Raw genomic sequence first — 18324 nt, 5'->3', positions numbered from 1 at the left:
AAGAAGAAGAAGAAGAAGAAGAAGAAGAAGAAGAAGAAGAAGAAGAAGAAGAAGAAGAAGAAGAAGAAGAAGAAGAAGAAGAAGAAGAAGGCTGGACACTGGTAGTTTATACCTGTAATATCAGTTGAGATCTGAGGATCATACCAGCCTAGGCAGAAAAGTCTGTGAGACTTTTATCTCCAATTAACTAGCAAGTTAGAAGTGGAGATGTGGCTCAATTGTTAAGAGTGCAAGCCTTGAACAAAAAGCTAAAAGCCACAGGGCACTGGTGGCTCACGCCTGTAATCCTAGCTACTCAGGAGGCTGAGATCTGAGGATTGCGGTTCAAAGCCAGCCTGGGCAGGAAAGTCTGTGAAACTCTTATCTCCAATAAACCACCGGAAAACCAGAAGTGGCGCTATAGCTCAAGTGGTAGAGCACTAGCCTTGAGCTGAAGAGCTGAGGGACAGCATTCAGGCCCAGAGTTCAAGCCCCAAGACTGAAAAAAAAAAAAAAAAAAAGCTAAAAGCCCTGAGTTCAAGCCCTAGTACTGCTACAAAGAGCACATGAAAGAAAGAGTGAGAGTGAGAGAGAAGAGAGAGGGAAAAAGAGAGAGAGACAAGAAAGAAAAAGGAAGGAGAAGAAAAAGCAAGAGGAGAAGCCATATGCATGATAATGTTCATTATAGCCTGCATGAAATAGTTGAGCACAATTGGTTGAATAAGTCACACTCCATTCACTAGACAGAATAGTCCCTCAATCTTAAGGTAAATATGAAAGACATGTAGCAACATAGTGTGATACACTCACAATATGAGCTCAGCATGCAAAATGGTATGTTCACTTTATTTAAACCCACATGAGAGATATGTGTAGGTGGGTAAAAATCTAAAACAAAACAAAAACCAGACAATTCGAAATAAGTTTTCATTAAAGGAAGGGAAATTAAGCAAATTTTAACTTTCAAAATGTATTTAGATTGTTAGCCTTATTTAAACTTTGAAAATACTGGACCATGATATTAAATATACAGTATGTTTAAGTTGAAATATGTAACTTGAGGGTAGGGATGGGAGGGAAAAATTGGGTGAGAACAATGGAAGAGGTGATACTGATCAAGATGCATTGTACCCATAACCTCATGTATGGAACTGTAACCTCGTTGTACAACTAGCTAATAACAAAATTTAAAAAGAAAATATGAGACCTTACCAAAAGCCTGTACTGAGTTTTGGCCACTGAGCTTCAGATGCTTCTTGATCTGGTGTTAGGGCACATAATATGGATATGGCATTTAAACACCATCTGCCCTCAGCGGGATTATCACTGGGATCCTCTAGCTTAGAATTTGAATAACAAGAGTCATACCCCTCTTATGCATCTTTAGGTATAAAATCAAGATGGATAGGTAAGTGGTTGGGTTGAATGAAAATAAAAAGTAAAGACTAGGAGAAAGTTCTTTCCCAGTAGGTTGCACATGGGTACACAATATAATTGCACAATATAATTCCTGTCCAACTTCATCACTTCCTAGGGTAACACAGCCTACAGTGTGCTTCTGAACTCTGGCCTAGTATTTTGTCCTAAGAATTCCTTGTCTTGGCTTCTCCAGTTGAGTCTCTGGATTCTAGAAATTGGGTGCAATTGAAAAAGCACAGGCTTCAAGTGAAAACTTGGGTTCACGTTGTTGCTGTCAACAAACAGCTCAAATTCTAGCCTGAGTTCAATTTTTTAAAAAATTTCTGTCTTGAATTTAATTTTTATCTATAAATAGTCTGCAAAGTTGCAGGGAAGATTCTTTTCATCCAATGACATAAAGTGTGAAAAAAATACCAGCATTGTCTCTTGTCTTGGATTTCTGCACCAGTATAATGCTAAGGCTTTAATCATAACCTCACAATGCAAATCAACTGGGGTCTTCATGTTAGAGAAGACACGTTCTTTATCTAGAATGAGGCTTCCACCCAGACAAGATCTGGAAAAGTCAGGGGTGTTTTGGGTGGTTACAATTAGTGTGTAGATGACAGGGGTGGTGCTACATCGTCTTGCAATGCCCAGGATGGCACCACACTAAGAATTACCTGAGCCTCAAATATCCATAGTACTGATACTGATAAACCCTACACTTTAATAATGGTACATGGGAGAAGACAGTACCTGATATGTAGCAACAACTCAATCCATCTTTTTCTAGGACTGGGTGTGTGTACGTGTAAGTGTGCATGTGTGTGCGCATGTATAATTCCAGAATGGGAGGCGGCAGGATGGGGAGGAAGCCAAGGGAAAGGACAGGAGGATAATAGGAGAGCCATTTCTAGCAGCACTGCTACATGGGTCACCTCCTTTACCTTCCAACTCTTGCAAGCCTAGCTTGAGCTGTTTTGTAACATCGCTAAGCACCCAAGGACCACGTTTTGCCTCCTGTGACCTCTACGGATTCAGTTGCTCAACTGTAACTCAAGCTGTGTAGGTCCTAGGAGGCTTTGCTTTCTCATTTCACACCTATGCCATATATATTAAGGATAGAGCAATTAGGATTCACACCTTCTTATGTGGCTTTACAAAATGGCGGAGGGAAGTGAGCTTTTGTGTGGACCCTGGCACATCTCTGGTGAAGGCTGTTTTGAAACTTCTTCTGAAAGTGGCTGCTAATGGACTGATAATTGGTTTCCTTATGAAGTGTGAAGCACTCTGCTGGCCTGTCAGCAAAGCATCAAAGATTGAACAAACCACCCTCGGACTTATTTGTACCTCACTTCTCATCGTAGTTCTATTGAGGAGGAATGGGGCAGGGTGAGGATGTGTGAGAGCAGCTCATCATTCTCCAATAAGGTAATAGGTAAAACAAGCAGAGATTCTGGAAGAACACAGACAGTCTGGCCAGAGTTCTCTCCTCAGGAATAGCCAGGCTGAGTAAATTTCTTAGCCAGAGCCTGAACGTCTTAGATTCCAAATCCCAGGGCTTAGCACAAAATACACGCTCACAAATATCACTGAATGGATGGAGAGTAGAACTACTTCCTAACTGATTCTGAGCACTTGTCCCTGAAGATGAGGATTAACCAAGAAGGACAGAAGGGCCAGGGGTGGGAGGGAGAAGTTGGCTCTATCTTTTCTTTTAAAATGCTCTGAACTGTGAGATACCTCATCTCACTGACAACCTAGATGGAAAAAAGACTGTCGACCACTGTGAGGGCAGCTCAAAAGCTAGCGAAATGATTCTGAAGTCACTGGTGCTGCAGAGAATGTTTGGAAACATGAAGGAAGTGTCTACTTGTGTGGTCTCTGTAGGCCAATTCCCTAGTAAGATGCTGTTTTGAAGAAAATGCTTCAAGAAAAAGAACCATGAGCTGCTTCATACTTCTTTGGACAACTGTTCCAAAGACATCTGAGCTACCACAATAATTTTCTCTACTGCCTTCTAACTCCTAAGGAGAGAACATTAAAATTTTTTGCTAATTAATATTTATATTAAATGTTAATATTTATTGTGATTGATATGGGGAAAAGTCAGGCCATTTATGTCAACTTTTGCTAAAAGTGTTCATGTGTATGCTTATGAACATTCCACTATACACAGAGACAGCCTTACTCTTTCATAGTTTTATAGATCTTTACAGGTGCTTTACCTTTTCTATTGATCAGACAGTATGGTTTTCTTCTTTTCTTTTGATTCAGAGTTTGGAGCAGAAATGTCTCTAAATCAAAGTATGACCGGTTTTGTAATGACCCACTTTATGAAGCAGTTTCCAAGCACCCTTTGTGCAGAAAACATAGGGGCTAGTGCTGACAGTTATCTTTCACTGTAAATATGATCAAAGAGATTTAGCATTTTTGTAGTCAAAATGGGAGTTTGACCCTGTTGAATTGATTAGGAAGCCAGCATCCAGGAGACATCCTGACTACAGTCTGGAAGTCAAGGCAGGACCAAGAATCAGGGTCTTCACATGTTGAATTCCAAGTTATTTCAGGGTATCTACACTTTCTTATCACCATCCCCTAACTACCAGTCAGATGGCAAGCATCTGGAGGGCAAAGCCCAGGACCTCAGAGGGTACAACTCCAGGTTAGGGATTGGGTACTAAGCAGAGAGAGACAGATAATGGTCCTTCTTATTCATGAGGCACACATGTGACCTTGCTATGTGGTTCAGAGGCCCAGGGAGAGTTGTCTGGTCTCCTCCACTGAAGCCCGCATCCCTCAGCCTCAGGCTGTGATTTCTGTTCCACACAAGCATACTGACACAGTTGAGTGATGGAGGTGCCTAGAGTGCCATCATCCTCTACATTCCAGAATTGTCTATAACACTCACCATGCCAGCATCCCCAGAATATCTGTTTCACAGTTCTGACCAACAAGCCTCAGGCCCCTTGTCCTGTCCGAAACTACAGAAAATACCAAACCATACTTGCAGGGATGGTTCAATCTTCTTTTCTCTTGGCTATGTATGAGCAGTACCCAGCTCTTTGGAGTCTGCCAGCCTTGCTTCTAGAATCTAAGGCCCTGGTGAGCTGTACTTCAAGGTCTCTTGCCCTTGGTGAACATTTTAGAAAAAAATACTCTAAAACGAATCCCAAGAGGCAGAAAGTCACTGAATTCTTGGAGTATTTGAGTGCTTCTTATTCCCTACTCCTAGGTGACTTCTGCTTGCTATCATATCTCTGTTTTTGGGGCCTGGGAGCCTTGTGCTGGTCCTGAGTACATGGCTAGCTTCCCTTGCCTGTTCATTCTTTCTGGCTCTCTACCCTAGAACCTTGGTTGGCCCTCTTCAGGCTTTTGTTTCATCTGGATAGATTTCAGAAGTTAAGAAGATGGTTCCTGAGGGTCCAATCATGTAGACCTTTGCCTCCTTGGACACTGACTCCAGCCAGCAACTCCAGAGTTTTTGTTCTGTTCTGGATTCAGTTCACCAGTGCTCAGAACCTTTGTTCTTGCCGGCCTTGAGCTGCCCTTCTAACTCTGCTGATCCTTCTGTCCCTGATGCTCCCAGCATGCTGTGGGGCTAACATTGGCAGGGAAATCCCAGTTCTGCAACTATAAAGGGGAAGGGGAGAGAGGAGGGTGGAGAAGGGAAGTGAGCAGATACCACGCAATTGGTTATTTTTGTTTTAATAAAGGTGATTAAGTTCCATGTGCATTTAAGAGTGATTTGATCTTTAAACTCCTGAAGAATTTTTACACAAGTAAACTAACAAGTTATCAAAAATGGTCTGCCAGACATAGTCAGTGTTTTGTTATTGTTGTTTGAAAAGCATAAGCACTGTGGTATGACCCACCTGGCCAACTTATCCACCCACTCTCATTCATCCTCACAGAGATGCTAACTGCCTCTCAGGCTCTTCTCTCTGTGGCATATGGAACTCAGAAGGCCTGAGCTGCCCACTGAGGGAGGTGAAGGATCAGAGGGTCCGGCTGTCTGCCCTTCCCTGGAAGGAACCCATGGATTGAACTGGAGAAGGTTGGGTGGCAAGGAGCAGGAGAACAGATGAGAGACCGGAGAAGCTACAACTTTGGATTTCCCAACACAGGACATGCCTGGCTGCCTCTTACCACCCATAAGTTCCTCATACTCCCTCCCCTCCTTAAGACTCCCAGTATCCTGTGCGCTGAGAAGTATGGCCAGTCTGCCAAAGAGGAAGGATGACAAGCTTCATCACTGTCTCAATGCAAGAGACTCAACTCCAACCTCCTTCCGAAAGAGCCCACATCCCTTCACGAATCCCATACACAAGGCAGCCGATATGGGAAATGTTATGTCCTTCAAGGCCCTTCCAGGAACCACCCAGAGGCTACCACCATATAGACCTGCCAGTCCCTCCAACCCCACATGGTCAGTGGTGGTGACCAGGGAGGGGAGGCTTACTTGGGTCTCAGGCTCATGGGGTCATGCCCAGGTGTCTGTCTACCCTGCCCTTAAAGATCAACAGGGAGAGTAAGATGACATCAAAGAAAGTCCCCAAAGGTCAAAAGCAACCATCAATGCTGCAGTCTACTATGTTACTGCCAGAAATGGAGACCCAGCCAGCCACATTTGGAGGAACAGGAGAAACAACCAGAGTGGGAGCTATGGGCACCCTTCACTGTGGTCCCAAGGAAACCAGCTTGCCTCTCCTCTAGGGGGAGCTCTGCAGCAGCCACCTCCGCTCACTTACACACACAGACTGGCTTCTTAGCTGACCACTGGTTATTCTTTTGGCATGTGATTGCCTTCTGCCCCACCAGCTCAAAGGCGGGCTGGCACTCAAACTTGAGTGTGTCACCGTGGTGAAAGCGGGAACCTTCCCGCCGGCCGTAGGCAGGTATGCCAGGGTCGCCGCAACTGCCCTGCTCGATCTCTGAAAGACAAGGAAGACAAGAAAACAGAGACAAAAGTGACTTCGTTCCTCTTCTGAAGCTGCTCCACCCACTGCCCTCCCTCCATGAGTCACTGCGCAGAGCCCATGGGGAGACGGTTTGTCCAAGGATGAGGGTCCTGCTTACATACTGTGCTGTCTAAGGAAGCCACAGGTTTGTTACTCTATACAAATAAAGGGCTCTAGATGCTGGGATATGTTCGATGTGGGAAGAGGGGTGGGTTTACATGTCTCATAGGTAAACTTGTCCCAGGTGTCCTCACAAGTTCCAAAGCTTGGAGACTTCTTGGCTGACATGGATGTTGAATTCAGTCCATTGAGTGGCTAACACAAACATAGACCACAAGGCAGTGGTCTTTGTGATGAACCAGAGATTACATGGGAATCAATACTGACTGCCTTCTGATAAAGACGCACTGTTTCAGGAAGGGTTTTTTTTTTTTTAATTATTCCATTCCATCCCATTCAATGGTAGCCAGTAAAATGAAGTAAATGATTCACTAAGTATATTTTTGTTTTGTGGTGTTGATCCTGGGGCTTGAACTCAGGGCCTGAATGTGGTCCCTGAGTGTTTTTTTGCTCATGGTTAGTGCTCTATCACTTGAGCCACTGATCCAGTTCTGGCTTTTTGGTGGTTAATTGGAGGTAAGAATCTCATGGACTTTCCTGCCTAGTCTGACTTTGAACCAAGATCCTCAGTTCTCAGTCCCCTGAGCAGCTAGAATTACAGGTTGAGCCACTACCCCCCACCCCTACCCCACCCCAGTAACTAAATTTTAAAGTTTTTTCTAGGTGATAGTGGAGTCAGCCATGTGTAGGGGGCCCATGGGAGGACCCCAAGTGATGGGCACCTCATGAGAGTGTCTGTCAGGACTCAGAAGGAGTGTGCCTTGGCCATGTCCTTGGAGCTCCTCCAGTCACCCCATAGCTACCATGCTGCACTCAGTTAGTATTATGAAATGAAGAAGGTGGTATGTCCTGGGAGGGAGACATTTTGTGGGAGGGACAGGAAGTCATTAAGGAGGAAGATGGCAAAATAACTGTGAGAGTCCTGGCATTTGGGTGACAGGGATCTGGAGGCATTAGCAGAGTATGCCAGACTTGCACAGGATTCCGCAGCCAAAGGGACCCAGACTTTTCTGTGGATTGGTCTAGATTGTCAGAAGAAATGGCTCTGAAGTCACTGTGTGTGACCCAGAGAGTTGATTCTGTAAAGCCTTCTTGCCACAACTGTGGGGTGTCTGTAGGCTGATCAGGGTAGCCCCAGACTTCATTACATGTGTACAGGCTCCTGATTGTCATATTCAGGTTACTCCCAAAATCAGAACCTCTAGTCCTAGGAGAGGGGAAAGAACAAGGCATTTTGTGGTGAGGAGTGTGTGTGTGTGTGTATGTGTGTGTGTGTGTGTGTGTGTGTGAGAGAGAGAGAGAGAGAGAGAGAGAGAGACAGAGACAGAGACAGAGACAGAGACAGAGACAGAGAGACAGAAAGAGAGACAGAGAGAGAAAAGAGATCTGGAGTCAAACAAGTCAAACATGAAGTGCACTTGAGTGTATAGATCTGTATGACCGTGTGCCAGATCTAAGAAATCTCGAGTACAGGTTCACCCCCCTAGCATCTCACACATCCCCTGGCCTCACCCTTTTCCTTCCCTACCCCAAAATCATAGCTGAGCCATCTTCTGAGCTGCCTTTGTGCATGCTCAGGTAGGTGGGCAGGCGACACTCTGAAGCATTTCAGGGAAGATGGGCCCTTTGCTCCAGTCCCAGAGCTCCAGGCTTCTGAAGGAAGAAGGGGCCCCTGTGACAAGTGCATGTGGGGAAGCAAGCAGAGGCTCCCCTCCCAGTGCCCCAACCATGCTCTCCACAACTCATGTTCCTGGGAAGCCCGGACTGTCACTTCAGGCATTGGTGACCTGGTGAACATTACCTGGCATCGGAAGACAGAGCTGGGTCCTGCTCCCAGATGGTAGGACCCAAACCTAAGGGTTCCTATTTTCCACTGTGAGCCCTTTATGTGTATTGACTCATTTCACCTTTTGGTCACTGACAGCAAGGTACTATTTTCCCTGTTTAAACGAGAGGAAACCTCTGTAGGCATTACACAATCATCTAAGGTCATAGAATTTAGAAATAGTGGATTAGGGAGCCAAACTTGAGTTGTGAAGCTTCTATGGCCCTTTCAGAAAATTATCTTTAAGCAATTGTATGGAGGTGTTATTTCAACACCTGGGTTGATGAGTATAATGCATCTTGATCAATGTTACCTTTTCTATAATTCTTCCCCATCTCTCCCAATTCCATGGCTCTGTGTTCCTATGCCACAACACACTGTACTCTGCAAGTTTGTACAAGTTTTCTACAAGGTGATGAGAGCCAGGGCTGGAAAAGGTTTTGATGGGCCTGCTGAGGAAACTAGACTTTAGATGGTGGGTAGTGGAGAGTCTGTGAAAGATTTCACTCAGTCAGTGTTTAAAATCTCCATGTGAGAAAGGTCACAGTGATCATTCAATCTGAAGAGTGGTCTGGAGACGGCCAGCTGGAGGGAAGGAGAGCATTCATCCCCTCAGCAACACTGGAGTGTTTGCTCAGAGTAGACCCCTGTGCATGGCGTTACAGAGGAGACTGGAATAGATGCAGGGCCTGACTCTGTGGCGTCTCTACACGACTAGGAAATTCACAGTGGAATTAGGGAGACGCTCTGATGTTCTGCCCTGGCTTGGGAAGTAGGCATGGAGAGAAGTAGGAAGGTATAGAGGCCTGATTTAGGAAGAAGCCATCGGCTATAGTGGGAGTGAAGAAGAAGGAAAGGACAGAGGTCTGTCATGCCATGCTTGAGGGCTGGGCCTGGGTACTGAGGTTTGTCCTGAAACAGAACGGCAGGTCTGAATGGTGGGTCTTCACTAGGGCATGCTGAGGTTTTTTTTTTTTTTTTAAATCTCCTCATGGTATTTTCAAGTCGAAAGAGTCTACATGGGTTTTAAGTCCAGGTAAGAATTCAGGGCTAAAAAAAATTGAAACTGAGAGATAGCACAGATGATAAAAAGAACCCATGAGTGGAGACTATCCAAGAAGGGTGAGAAGAGATGTGGGCTCAGAATGGGTCATTAGGGATGTAATGGGGAGCAGAATGATGGACTGAAATCCTGAGGGTTGGGAGCACAGAAGCTTGGAGGAGGATGAACTTTGCGAAGGTTAGTAGACTCTGAAAAGCAGATTAGCCAAAAGAAGCCACCTGTGATGCAGACAGGAGTAGACTGGGGGTCCTGATGGGGCCAATACCAAAGAGAGAAGGGCTCCAAGATGGCATGGGGAGAACAGGTGATGTTCAGTGAAAAGATTTCTTGGTCTTGAAAGAAAAGAGAAGAATTAGGCAGCAGCTTATGAAGAGATATGGCCGTGGGTAGGGGATAGCGGTGAAAAATAGTTCTTAAGATGGAAGCTTGACCAGATTTTAATGCTAAAGAAGAACAGAGACAGGGAGGTAAAGAAGATGAGGAAGCGGAGAAGAAGGAAGGGAGGAGGGTGATAGATGATTACATAATCAACTGAAGTACTGGAAGAGAAATAGAAAAGGTCAGCACTAACATCCAGAGAAGGCACCCTGGGAATGCTGAAGAGCTGGCCTTAGCAACCAGATGGATGCTCTTCTGGTAGAAGCAAACAGGGAAGGGGTGGCTTCATGAGCTTTCCGGTAGGATGGCAGGAGGTAAAGCAGGAGGTCATGGTCCTTGGGACAAAGCAGGTGGCCAGTTCTGGGGATAAGGATTTGACAATGATATAGATGTCTATAGCAGTTACTCAAGAGACGAGAACTCAAACCAGATGCATGCACACCTGTGTGCCCACTGAGGGTGAGGTGACTCACTGTAGGAGCTCTACCTTGCCGGGCTATGCACCCTGTCCCAGCAGCAGTTAAGGACTTCCTGACCTCCCTTCCCCCCCACCCCCGATGTACAGGAAGAGGTGACTGGGAATGGGGTTGAATTTGGAGACACAAAAGGCAATAGGCAAAGATGTGAAGCTCTTAACTAAAAGTTTGGCTGAGTGCTAGCTGAAGCAAAGGAGATGCTGGGACAAGTGAGAGACCACAGAAGCAGGCAGTGGTGACAAATCAAAGACTTGAGAAACTGAGGCTTGAGAAGTGCTAGAGGATAGAGTCCAGCAGCCAGAGCGGACAGCTCTGAAAGGAAGTGAGATGGGCAAGGACTGATAGACTACTAGGCTATGGCAACACCTAGAGTTGAGAGGAGGGGACCAGTGTCAGTGATGAGCAAGGGGTAGAAAACAGGGAGCTGGGAGGCAGAGTAAGGTCAAAGGAGAAGGTCACACAGGTGGATGAGCAGTGGAGAGAAAGTTTGAGAGCCATCTGTGCAGCATGAAGTTCATCTAGTGTGGAGAAAAATGAGCTTAGTAATGGTGACCTCAAAGGAGACAGGGCTGCCTTGCAAAGAGGTCCTAGCTATAGATGTGGGGAGAGGAAAAAACAGAGCAGAGTTGGATAAGAGTTGGGGAGTTATTGGTAGGAAGGCAGAGAGGATGGTGGCTGGCTTCTGTTCTTTGATTTCCCTTGTCCTGGCATGGGCCTTTCCCTTAAACCTATCATCAACCCTGGGGAGAACACAGGGATTCAGACCCCCTGCCTTCCTGAAGAGGGCTCCCTGTGATCCACTACCCTGCTACAAAGGCCCTTGTTACTGGTTCTCATGGTCAGGTTCAGACCAAGACTGAATTGTCATAATTCCAGGAAGACATATGGAATTTTAACATGGAAAAAAATCACTCTTGCAATTTCCTGTTACCTCATTTAATGCAATTCTACTTTATAAGTGTCCTCCTTCTTTTGCCAACCAAAAGGCAAGCTAGGAGGCAGGAGACATGTGCTTGTGAGGCACCTCACCCCACAAAGGGAATCTACTGAACAAGGTAGATTCAGAAGCTGCCATGTTTGTTTTCCCTTCTGGATTCTTTTATCCTTACTTTTCTATGAGCTCTCGGTCTTCCCAAGCTTTTTTAATTTTTAAGAAAAACACTTAAAATTGTTATTATAAAGGTGACATACAGAGGGGTTATAGTTACAAAAGTCAGTTAAAGAGTGCATTTCTTTTTGGACAATATCACCCCTTCCCTTGCTCTTACCCATTTTCCCCCTCCCATCCCAAATCCGTAAGTTGTATAGTTCATTTTCAATGTAGTGGCTAGTGAGTACCACTGCCACATTTGTTTACCCTTTTTCCCTCCATTTCAGTGCCCTCCCTTATCCTCCCAAAGACAGATAAATGAGCAAGCAAGCCAAAAATAAGAGAAAACAAAAACAACAATAAAGGAAAAACCCTCTTGTTTCCATTTCCTGGAGTTCATTTGAATAAATATTATTGTAAATGCTCACAGGCACATAGGCATTGCATCTTTGTGTTCTTCCCCTAAGATATCTTCCTTTGGTCTCACTTAGTGTGAATGCCTACAGTCTTGTATAATTTGTCACATTCTGTTTATTTTTTCCCAATTTTAAACAGTTAACTGGAATCCTCTTTTATGACAACTTCTGTCCAGAAGGAACTGCATCACATGTCTATAAGTTTGCTGGCTCTTTGATGTTCTCCAAGGGAAGAAGAACATTTAGAAGGAGACAGTAGTCCAAGCCTGGGCTGCCTTTCTAAGCAGTGAGCCTTCATTGCTCCTTTACTTCTGTCTCAGCTCAAGCTAGTGCTTTCTTTCTTCTCCTTTCATGTGGTGAACTTCCCAGCCAACAGACAGGAGCTTACACCACTGATAACTACTGACACACTTTCACTGACTTCTTACCTTAGACTTCTTACCCTTCTCTTGGTGCTCCATTCTTTCCCTCCATAGGGGTGATTGCCCCTTGTTAACTGTTCATCTGTTCCTTCCACCAGTATTCTACTAGTTACTGTCCTAGACCATGGGGTCATAGCAGCAGGGAAAGGACAAAAATTGTCCTCCTGGAGTTTACCATCTGATTGGGCATCAGGCATAAGCTGAGTGCCCAGCTTGCCCTGCCTCCCCCTCCACTGTGAGCTCTATGGAATCAAGCTCTGATTAAGTAGTATAGATCACTGTATACCTAGTACCTTGCCTAGAACACACAGAGTATTTGGTTTAATGTATGAATTCACTTACTATTTACTGCATGGAAATTGTGTCAAATGCCACACTAAGCACAGAGAGCCTTGACTTCTAAGCCCTGGGTTAAGAGAATGGACAGACAGGTGGCTATGACCATGAATCCAATGCAAATGATGGAGGGGCTTGAGGAGGTGTAGAACTGATGATAGGGTTTGAGGGAAGCACTGGGCAGGCTTCATGGAGGTTTTCTGAAGCTGAAACCTGGGAATCAGCTCCGATTTTTCCCTTTCCCATTGCTCCTGCTGTCTCTCTGATTATTGGCTCTTCACTTTCAATGCCCCAGCATCCTCTGCTCTCCTCTTTTCTCTATCTGAGGTCACCATTTCCCACCTGGGTAGAAGTAGGCACCTGGAGGCTCCTTTTTCTTCCCTCTATTCTGTACCCTAGGAAGCAGCCCATGATGACTCATACTGTCCCTGCTCCATGGCTTCTGAAACCCTAACTCCTCAGCATGCTGGGACCTGCTCCACCCCAGTCTCATCTTTGGCCAGATGAGATTCGCACATCACAAAACTGAGTGCTCTGCAGGGAGGCCAAGCAGGCCAATGGCAATGAACAAGGACTGTGAGGTTAGAGTCTGGACCTGAGTCCTGGTTCTGACACCAAGTGATAAACCTGAGGCACATGCTTATTTATTCTTCCTTAGTTTTGTCATTTTTAAAATAAAATGCTTACAATGTCCCTCCAGAATCATCATGAGGATTAAAGAGTTTTGTGCATAAGGCGATTGCCAAAATGTCTAGCACATGGTGTATAACCAGTAGCAAGGTGATATTTCCTAGCTGCTATTATTGTCACTGTTGTTTGAAGAGCCCTGCCGGCTTTCCCTTGGTTCAGATTGGGCACCTGCCATTTGCTATTTCTGAAATGAACACCCCCTGCTCTTCTGCCAGACAAAGAATCATCTTTCAGTGTCAGCACAAGGTGTCCCAATCTAAGTCTTCCCTAGAGTCACCTGGCAGAAGCCTGAACCCCCTTCTCTTGTTCCTGCCCCACCTTGAATACTTCTGCTACAGTTGGGGTGTTGTACTTTGGGACATGTATTTCTCCCTGGCAAATATCAAGTTTCTTGAGGACAGAGTGGGAAATGTCTGTATTCTCATTTCTTGTGAGTGCAGGTTATAGAGTGGGCATCTAGGAGGTGCTGGAGGGAGGAGAAGAGGATGGAAGTGAGGAATAAATGGAGGGAGGGCAGAAAGGGGAACAAATGATATGAGCACAGTGCCGGGAGAATAATACGTTCACTGTGGCAGCAAGTGCAAAAGATGGTGAAAAGGGATGTGCTGAGGAAGACCACAGTGGGCCAGAAGCTGAGCTTTAAACATAAAGCTTAGAGCACCAGCCCCTCCAAGCCCCAAAGCCCATTTCTTCTTCTGTCTGCATCTTCAGAACCCAGACCAGTGCTGTAGTATACTAAGTACTCAAGACCTGCTTTCAGTTAGCACAAACTCCTACCCAGTGACCAGGACATCTTGGATGTGCCAGGATTGTACCCCTGGGGTAGATCTGGAGTTCCTTAGAATCACATTCTACCTCCACTTTCCCTTGGGAAAGGTACAGGGAGGTAAGAGGGCATGCGTGTATATGCTCAGAGACGCATGATGGCCGTAGCTGGGTGGAAGTGTGGAAGGAGAAAGTGGGTGGTGCTTTCCTCTCTATCTCCTTCCTCCTCCATTCTCCTTGGTCTCTTACTGGCTGAAGAAGGCTGGGAGAAAAAAAACAATGTGTATGGAAGAGTAGAGTATTAGGATGCCTCCAAGCTGTCTGTCTCAGCCTCCAAACTGGAGCTTATGGTTTACAAAGAGCCATGAATTTAGAGTCTCTCCTATTGGCAAATTATATCCTGCCAAACTCCAGTGCATCATCCTCTGCTGTGAAGTTTTCCAGGCCCCAGGGTCCAGAACAGACTGGATGCACTGGGTTTTCTGATAAGACCTGCTTCTCTCTAGCTAAGCGTCAGCTCTCACTGCCTGCAAATTGTTCAAAGGTATCATGGAAACTCAGTGAGTATCTTAGGAACCCCTTTTGTGTTCTGCTTGGCCAGAGCAGGGTTTGTTGGACTGCTCAGCTTTTGGGAACTAGACAAAAAAAAGTAGAGGTGTCCTGAAAACTGCAGATGAGAAGCTGAAAACGGCTCTGGGCTTAAGGTCTGGCATGAGGAAAGGCAATGTGTAGAAGAGAATGTGCTGGCTTGCTATCCTGGTCTCTTTTCAAGCCTGGGTCTAATCCCCCTTCGTTCAGAAGGCTGTCCTGTGCACACTGCCAGAGTGATCATCTAGAGAAAAGGGACATGGACTGTGCTGGGAGAGGACAAGTCTTACTTTTGCAATTTATTCCTATGGAGATTTTAGCTTTGTTTCTATCTATGTGTCAGTTTTTGAAACCAACTTGTCCCTCTGCTCAGAGGTGTCTGAGAGCCACCTTTTCATGCTTCAAGTAAATCTCACTTGTCAACATCAGCTCCTCTAAAGATCCATCCCTGGTGCCCTCCAGCAAGGTTAGCTTCTACTCCTTTCTATTTCTCCATCTTCTAGTTCTTATTCAATGCTGACAAACACAGACTATGAAGTAGGTGAAGACAGAGACAGTCTTTACAGCCCCAGTGTCCTGAGCGGTGCCAGCAACACATCATAGGACCTTACAAAATGTTCAGTCAACAGATGACTTCATTTCTAACATGAGACCCTGGGCTATGGGGTATCCTTCCTGTATCCTCTATAGCCCTGCTCCTCCATATCTCTAGGGACAGGCTCCCTGCTCCTTCCTCCCCTGGGCCAGCCTCCAAGATTGAGCATTAGGCTGCCAGATTCCAGCCTCCAGTTGGGAAGCAAGGAGACATCCAGATTGATGTGAAAACTTGTTAGCAAGTTGTGTGTAATTTTATAATGTTTCTGGTAAGTGCTAATTGCTTGTTCCTTAAATATTTCTTGTTCTACTGGGAAGCAAAGCAATTGCAACTATGAATGCACTTCCCACAGCTGGCCGCCCCCATGGAGGGAGACTGAGTTTCTAGGCTCAGAGGACTTGGATATTGACAGATCTTGAGTCTCCTATCCTACCTGGTCTCTTCTAGCAGAACAGAACAAATTTCTAGGAAGTAAATGTCACAATTTTTCTCCCAGGGGCTCAGGATCTTAATGAGGGGAGGGATGTTGCTGCCCAGGCATCTGCCTGCCCTAAAGTAGCATCACTTTGCCCGCAGTGGGGTGGATATGATAGTAAGGACCACAGAACCAGGTAGACCTACAGGATGGGAAGTGATGGAGCTGGAACTCCATCTGCCTTTAAATGTCTCAGGTCATCCTATGGAACATCCTGCATTCCACTAATCTATCATTGCTGAGTCAAGACTCCTATCACTGATGGAATCCTATGGACCTAGAATCAATGTGGAGCCAAGATGGAGGCAGAGGTAGTACTGAAGCAGGTGCAGTGGTGCAAGTCAGAAGAGCTGCAGGCATGGGAGAGGCAGGGGAAGGGAGCAGACTTTCAACACTGTCTTTTATAACTCCTGGACCACATTCCAGGCACTTGAGCACACTGAGTCCTCAGGAGCCAGCAAGCTGACTGGTCACCAGACTCTCTTCATGATGAGGAAACTTAGGCTCATCCACAAGGAGAGACTGGTTTGCAGGGGTCTGTGAGAGAGCCTGAATATGAATTGGATAGGTCCCACCCCCAAGGCTATGGGAATAACAGAGAATAGGGATAGACTCTTGGATCTGAGTACCAGGAGGTGGTAAAGTGGGCCAAAAGAAGCTGACGGTGTCTTGAGTGTACCTGTACAAAAAAAGTCACTGCACTTACAGTCTTCAAAGCTTTTCATGGTGTTATACCGCCCTACACCAGGCTGGGGCCAGGTATGTAGCACTGGAACAATGAACAAACTGTGATCTCTGCCTTGGACAGAGTCATCGGACTCAGGGACTCAGACTTTGGTTTGTAATCATTACCCCTGACAACTTGGGATGCAACAGGAAGATTTTATAGTTTCTACTGGAGCCAATGAGAAGTTGTCATTTGGGTCTGGTTTTCTTTTGTCCTTTTTTTTTTTTTTAAGTAGGAGAGCACTGTGACAGAGTTGGATTCTGGGAAGATCACTGTGTGCCATGTGGCAGATGGGTAGGGAGGGGAGGCTCGGAAGGCAGGCTGTGCTGTCAGCATGGAGGAGGGAGGGAGGAGGGAGGGCCTGATCACAGTGATGAGAGTGGGGATACTGCAGAGGGGAACTGATGGGATCTGACTGCCGGTCAGAGTGGGGAGAGAAAAACAAGGAGGTGACGATGGGTCCTTGTGTTGGGGTGGATGGCAGTTCTACTTGTTCACATGGGGGATATGGGTGAGGCTCAGGGGTCATGGAAGTAGGTATAGATTTGGTGATCTTAGTTTTGGGTAGTTATACAAACTGAATGTTTGTGTCCCTTTGCTCAAATTGTATATCTGGGCCTTTAACCCTGAGTACTGTTGTATTGGGAGATGGAGTTCTATAGAAGTAATTAAGGTTAAATGAAGTCAGAAGAATGGTGCCCTAATTGAATAGGATTTGTATGTTTAGAAGAAGAAGCGTTTGAAGGCTTGTGAATTCTCCAGAGAAAGGTCACACAAGGACATGGTGAGAAGGTGGCTGGCTGGAAGCCAGGAAGAGAGTCCCTTGCCAGACAGTATAATGATGAAGACTTTGATAGTGCATTTGGAGCTTCCAGAATTGTGAGAAAACATGCAGGGCCTGTAGCTTAAGTTATGTAGTTATGGGGCCATGGGTGCACAGCATAATTTGAAGCAGCTGAGGGGAGGCTGTGAGTGTGAGGGACGGTAGACAGAAATGCAGGAGGGGAGCAGATGGGCAAATTTCTAGGGTTCAGGTCAAGGTGGAAATAGATGTGACCAACTTAGAAGGCATTAGGAAGAGAGGACTGACCTTAAGAAGGGACCGTGAGGAACCATGCAAAAAGGATAAAGGGTAGATGGAGGGGGTGAAGGACCAGGAGATGGAGGTCAGAGGAGAGTCAGAGAGACTCAACCCAACACCTTTTGACAGAAGTGGTGACTTCTTACACTATGACATATGACTAGTGGGTTTCACTCCTCCCATCAAAAGCTAAGACTACAGAAAAAAAAAAAAGAAGGACTGTTTTTTTGGTCCTGATAGTGGGGCTTGAACTCAGGTCTTGAGGGCCTAGTGTTCTTGCTTGGCTTTTTTGCTCTACCACTTGAGCCACATCTCCAGTTTGGTTTTTTGCTAGTTAACAGGAGACAAGAAACTCACAAACTTTCCTGTCAAAGCTGGCTTTGAACTACAATCCTCAGATCACAGCCTCCTGAGTAGCTAGAAATACAGGCATGAGCCACCCGTTCAGTGCCTGATCTAGGACAAACCTCTTGATTTAAACCCCATACCCCAGGATCCTCTCACTAAACAAAGTTCAAAGGCTTTATGCCACCTGACAGCTTTCTATGGGTAAGATCCTGCTTCCTGCCATGTCCACTGTTAGACTATGGAAATGAAGCGCTTGAGCACAGGCTCACATGTGGAAGGCTTAGTCCTCACTAATGACACTATTCTGGGAGGTGCTGGAAGCTTTAGGGGCGGGGCTTAGTTGGACGAAGCAGGTGGCTAGAATGCTTAAAAGTATCTTGTCCCTGGCTCCTTGCCTGTCTCCCTTGCCTGTCCACCAGAAGGTAAGCAGTCTCTGCCACATGCATCCCTGCCTCCATGCTCTACCTCACCAAAGACCCAGAATCAATGCAAGGTAACCTCTGAAACCCTCAGCCTAAATAAATCCCTTTTCCTTTGAGTTGTCTGTCAGGTATTTTGTCACAGAAAAAAAAGTCTGACAACACAGCC

General features: G+C 45.8%; 1 protein-coding gene across 1 annotated transcript in view; it reads right to left on the bottom strand.

The window, feature by feature from the left end:
• The window catches only part of Csmd2 (CUB and Sushi multiple domains 2), a 522404-nt gene that overhangs the window by 203762 nt on the left and 300318 nt on the right, over window positions 1-18324 (bottom strand). The window contains exon 13 of the mRNA XM_013020489.1: window positions 6132-6314. Within this exon, the coding sequence (XP_012875943.1) occupies window positions 6132-6314 (183 nt within the window). The remainder of the gene's footprint in view (window positions 1-6131; window positions 6315-18324) is intronic.

This window comes from Dipodomys ordii, unplaced genomic scaffold (genome assembly GCF_000151885.1).
Source record: "Dipodomys ordii isolate 6190 unplaced genomic scaffold, Dord_2.0 Scaffold51, whole genome shotgun sequence".
Lineage (NCBI taxonomy): Eukaryota > Metazoa > Chordata > Mammalia > Rodentia > Heteromyidae > Dipodomys > Dipodomys ordii.
This window is presented reverse-complemented; position numbering and strand designations above follow the sequence as displayed.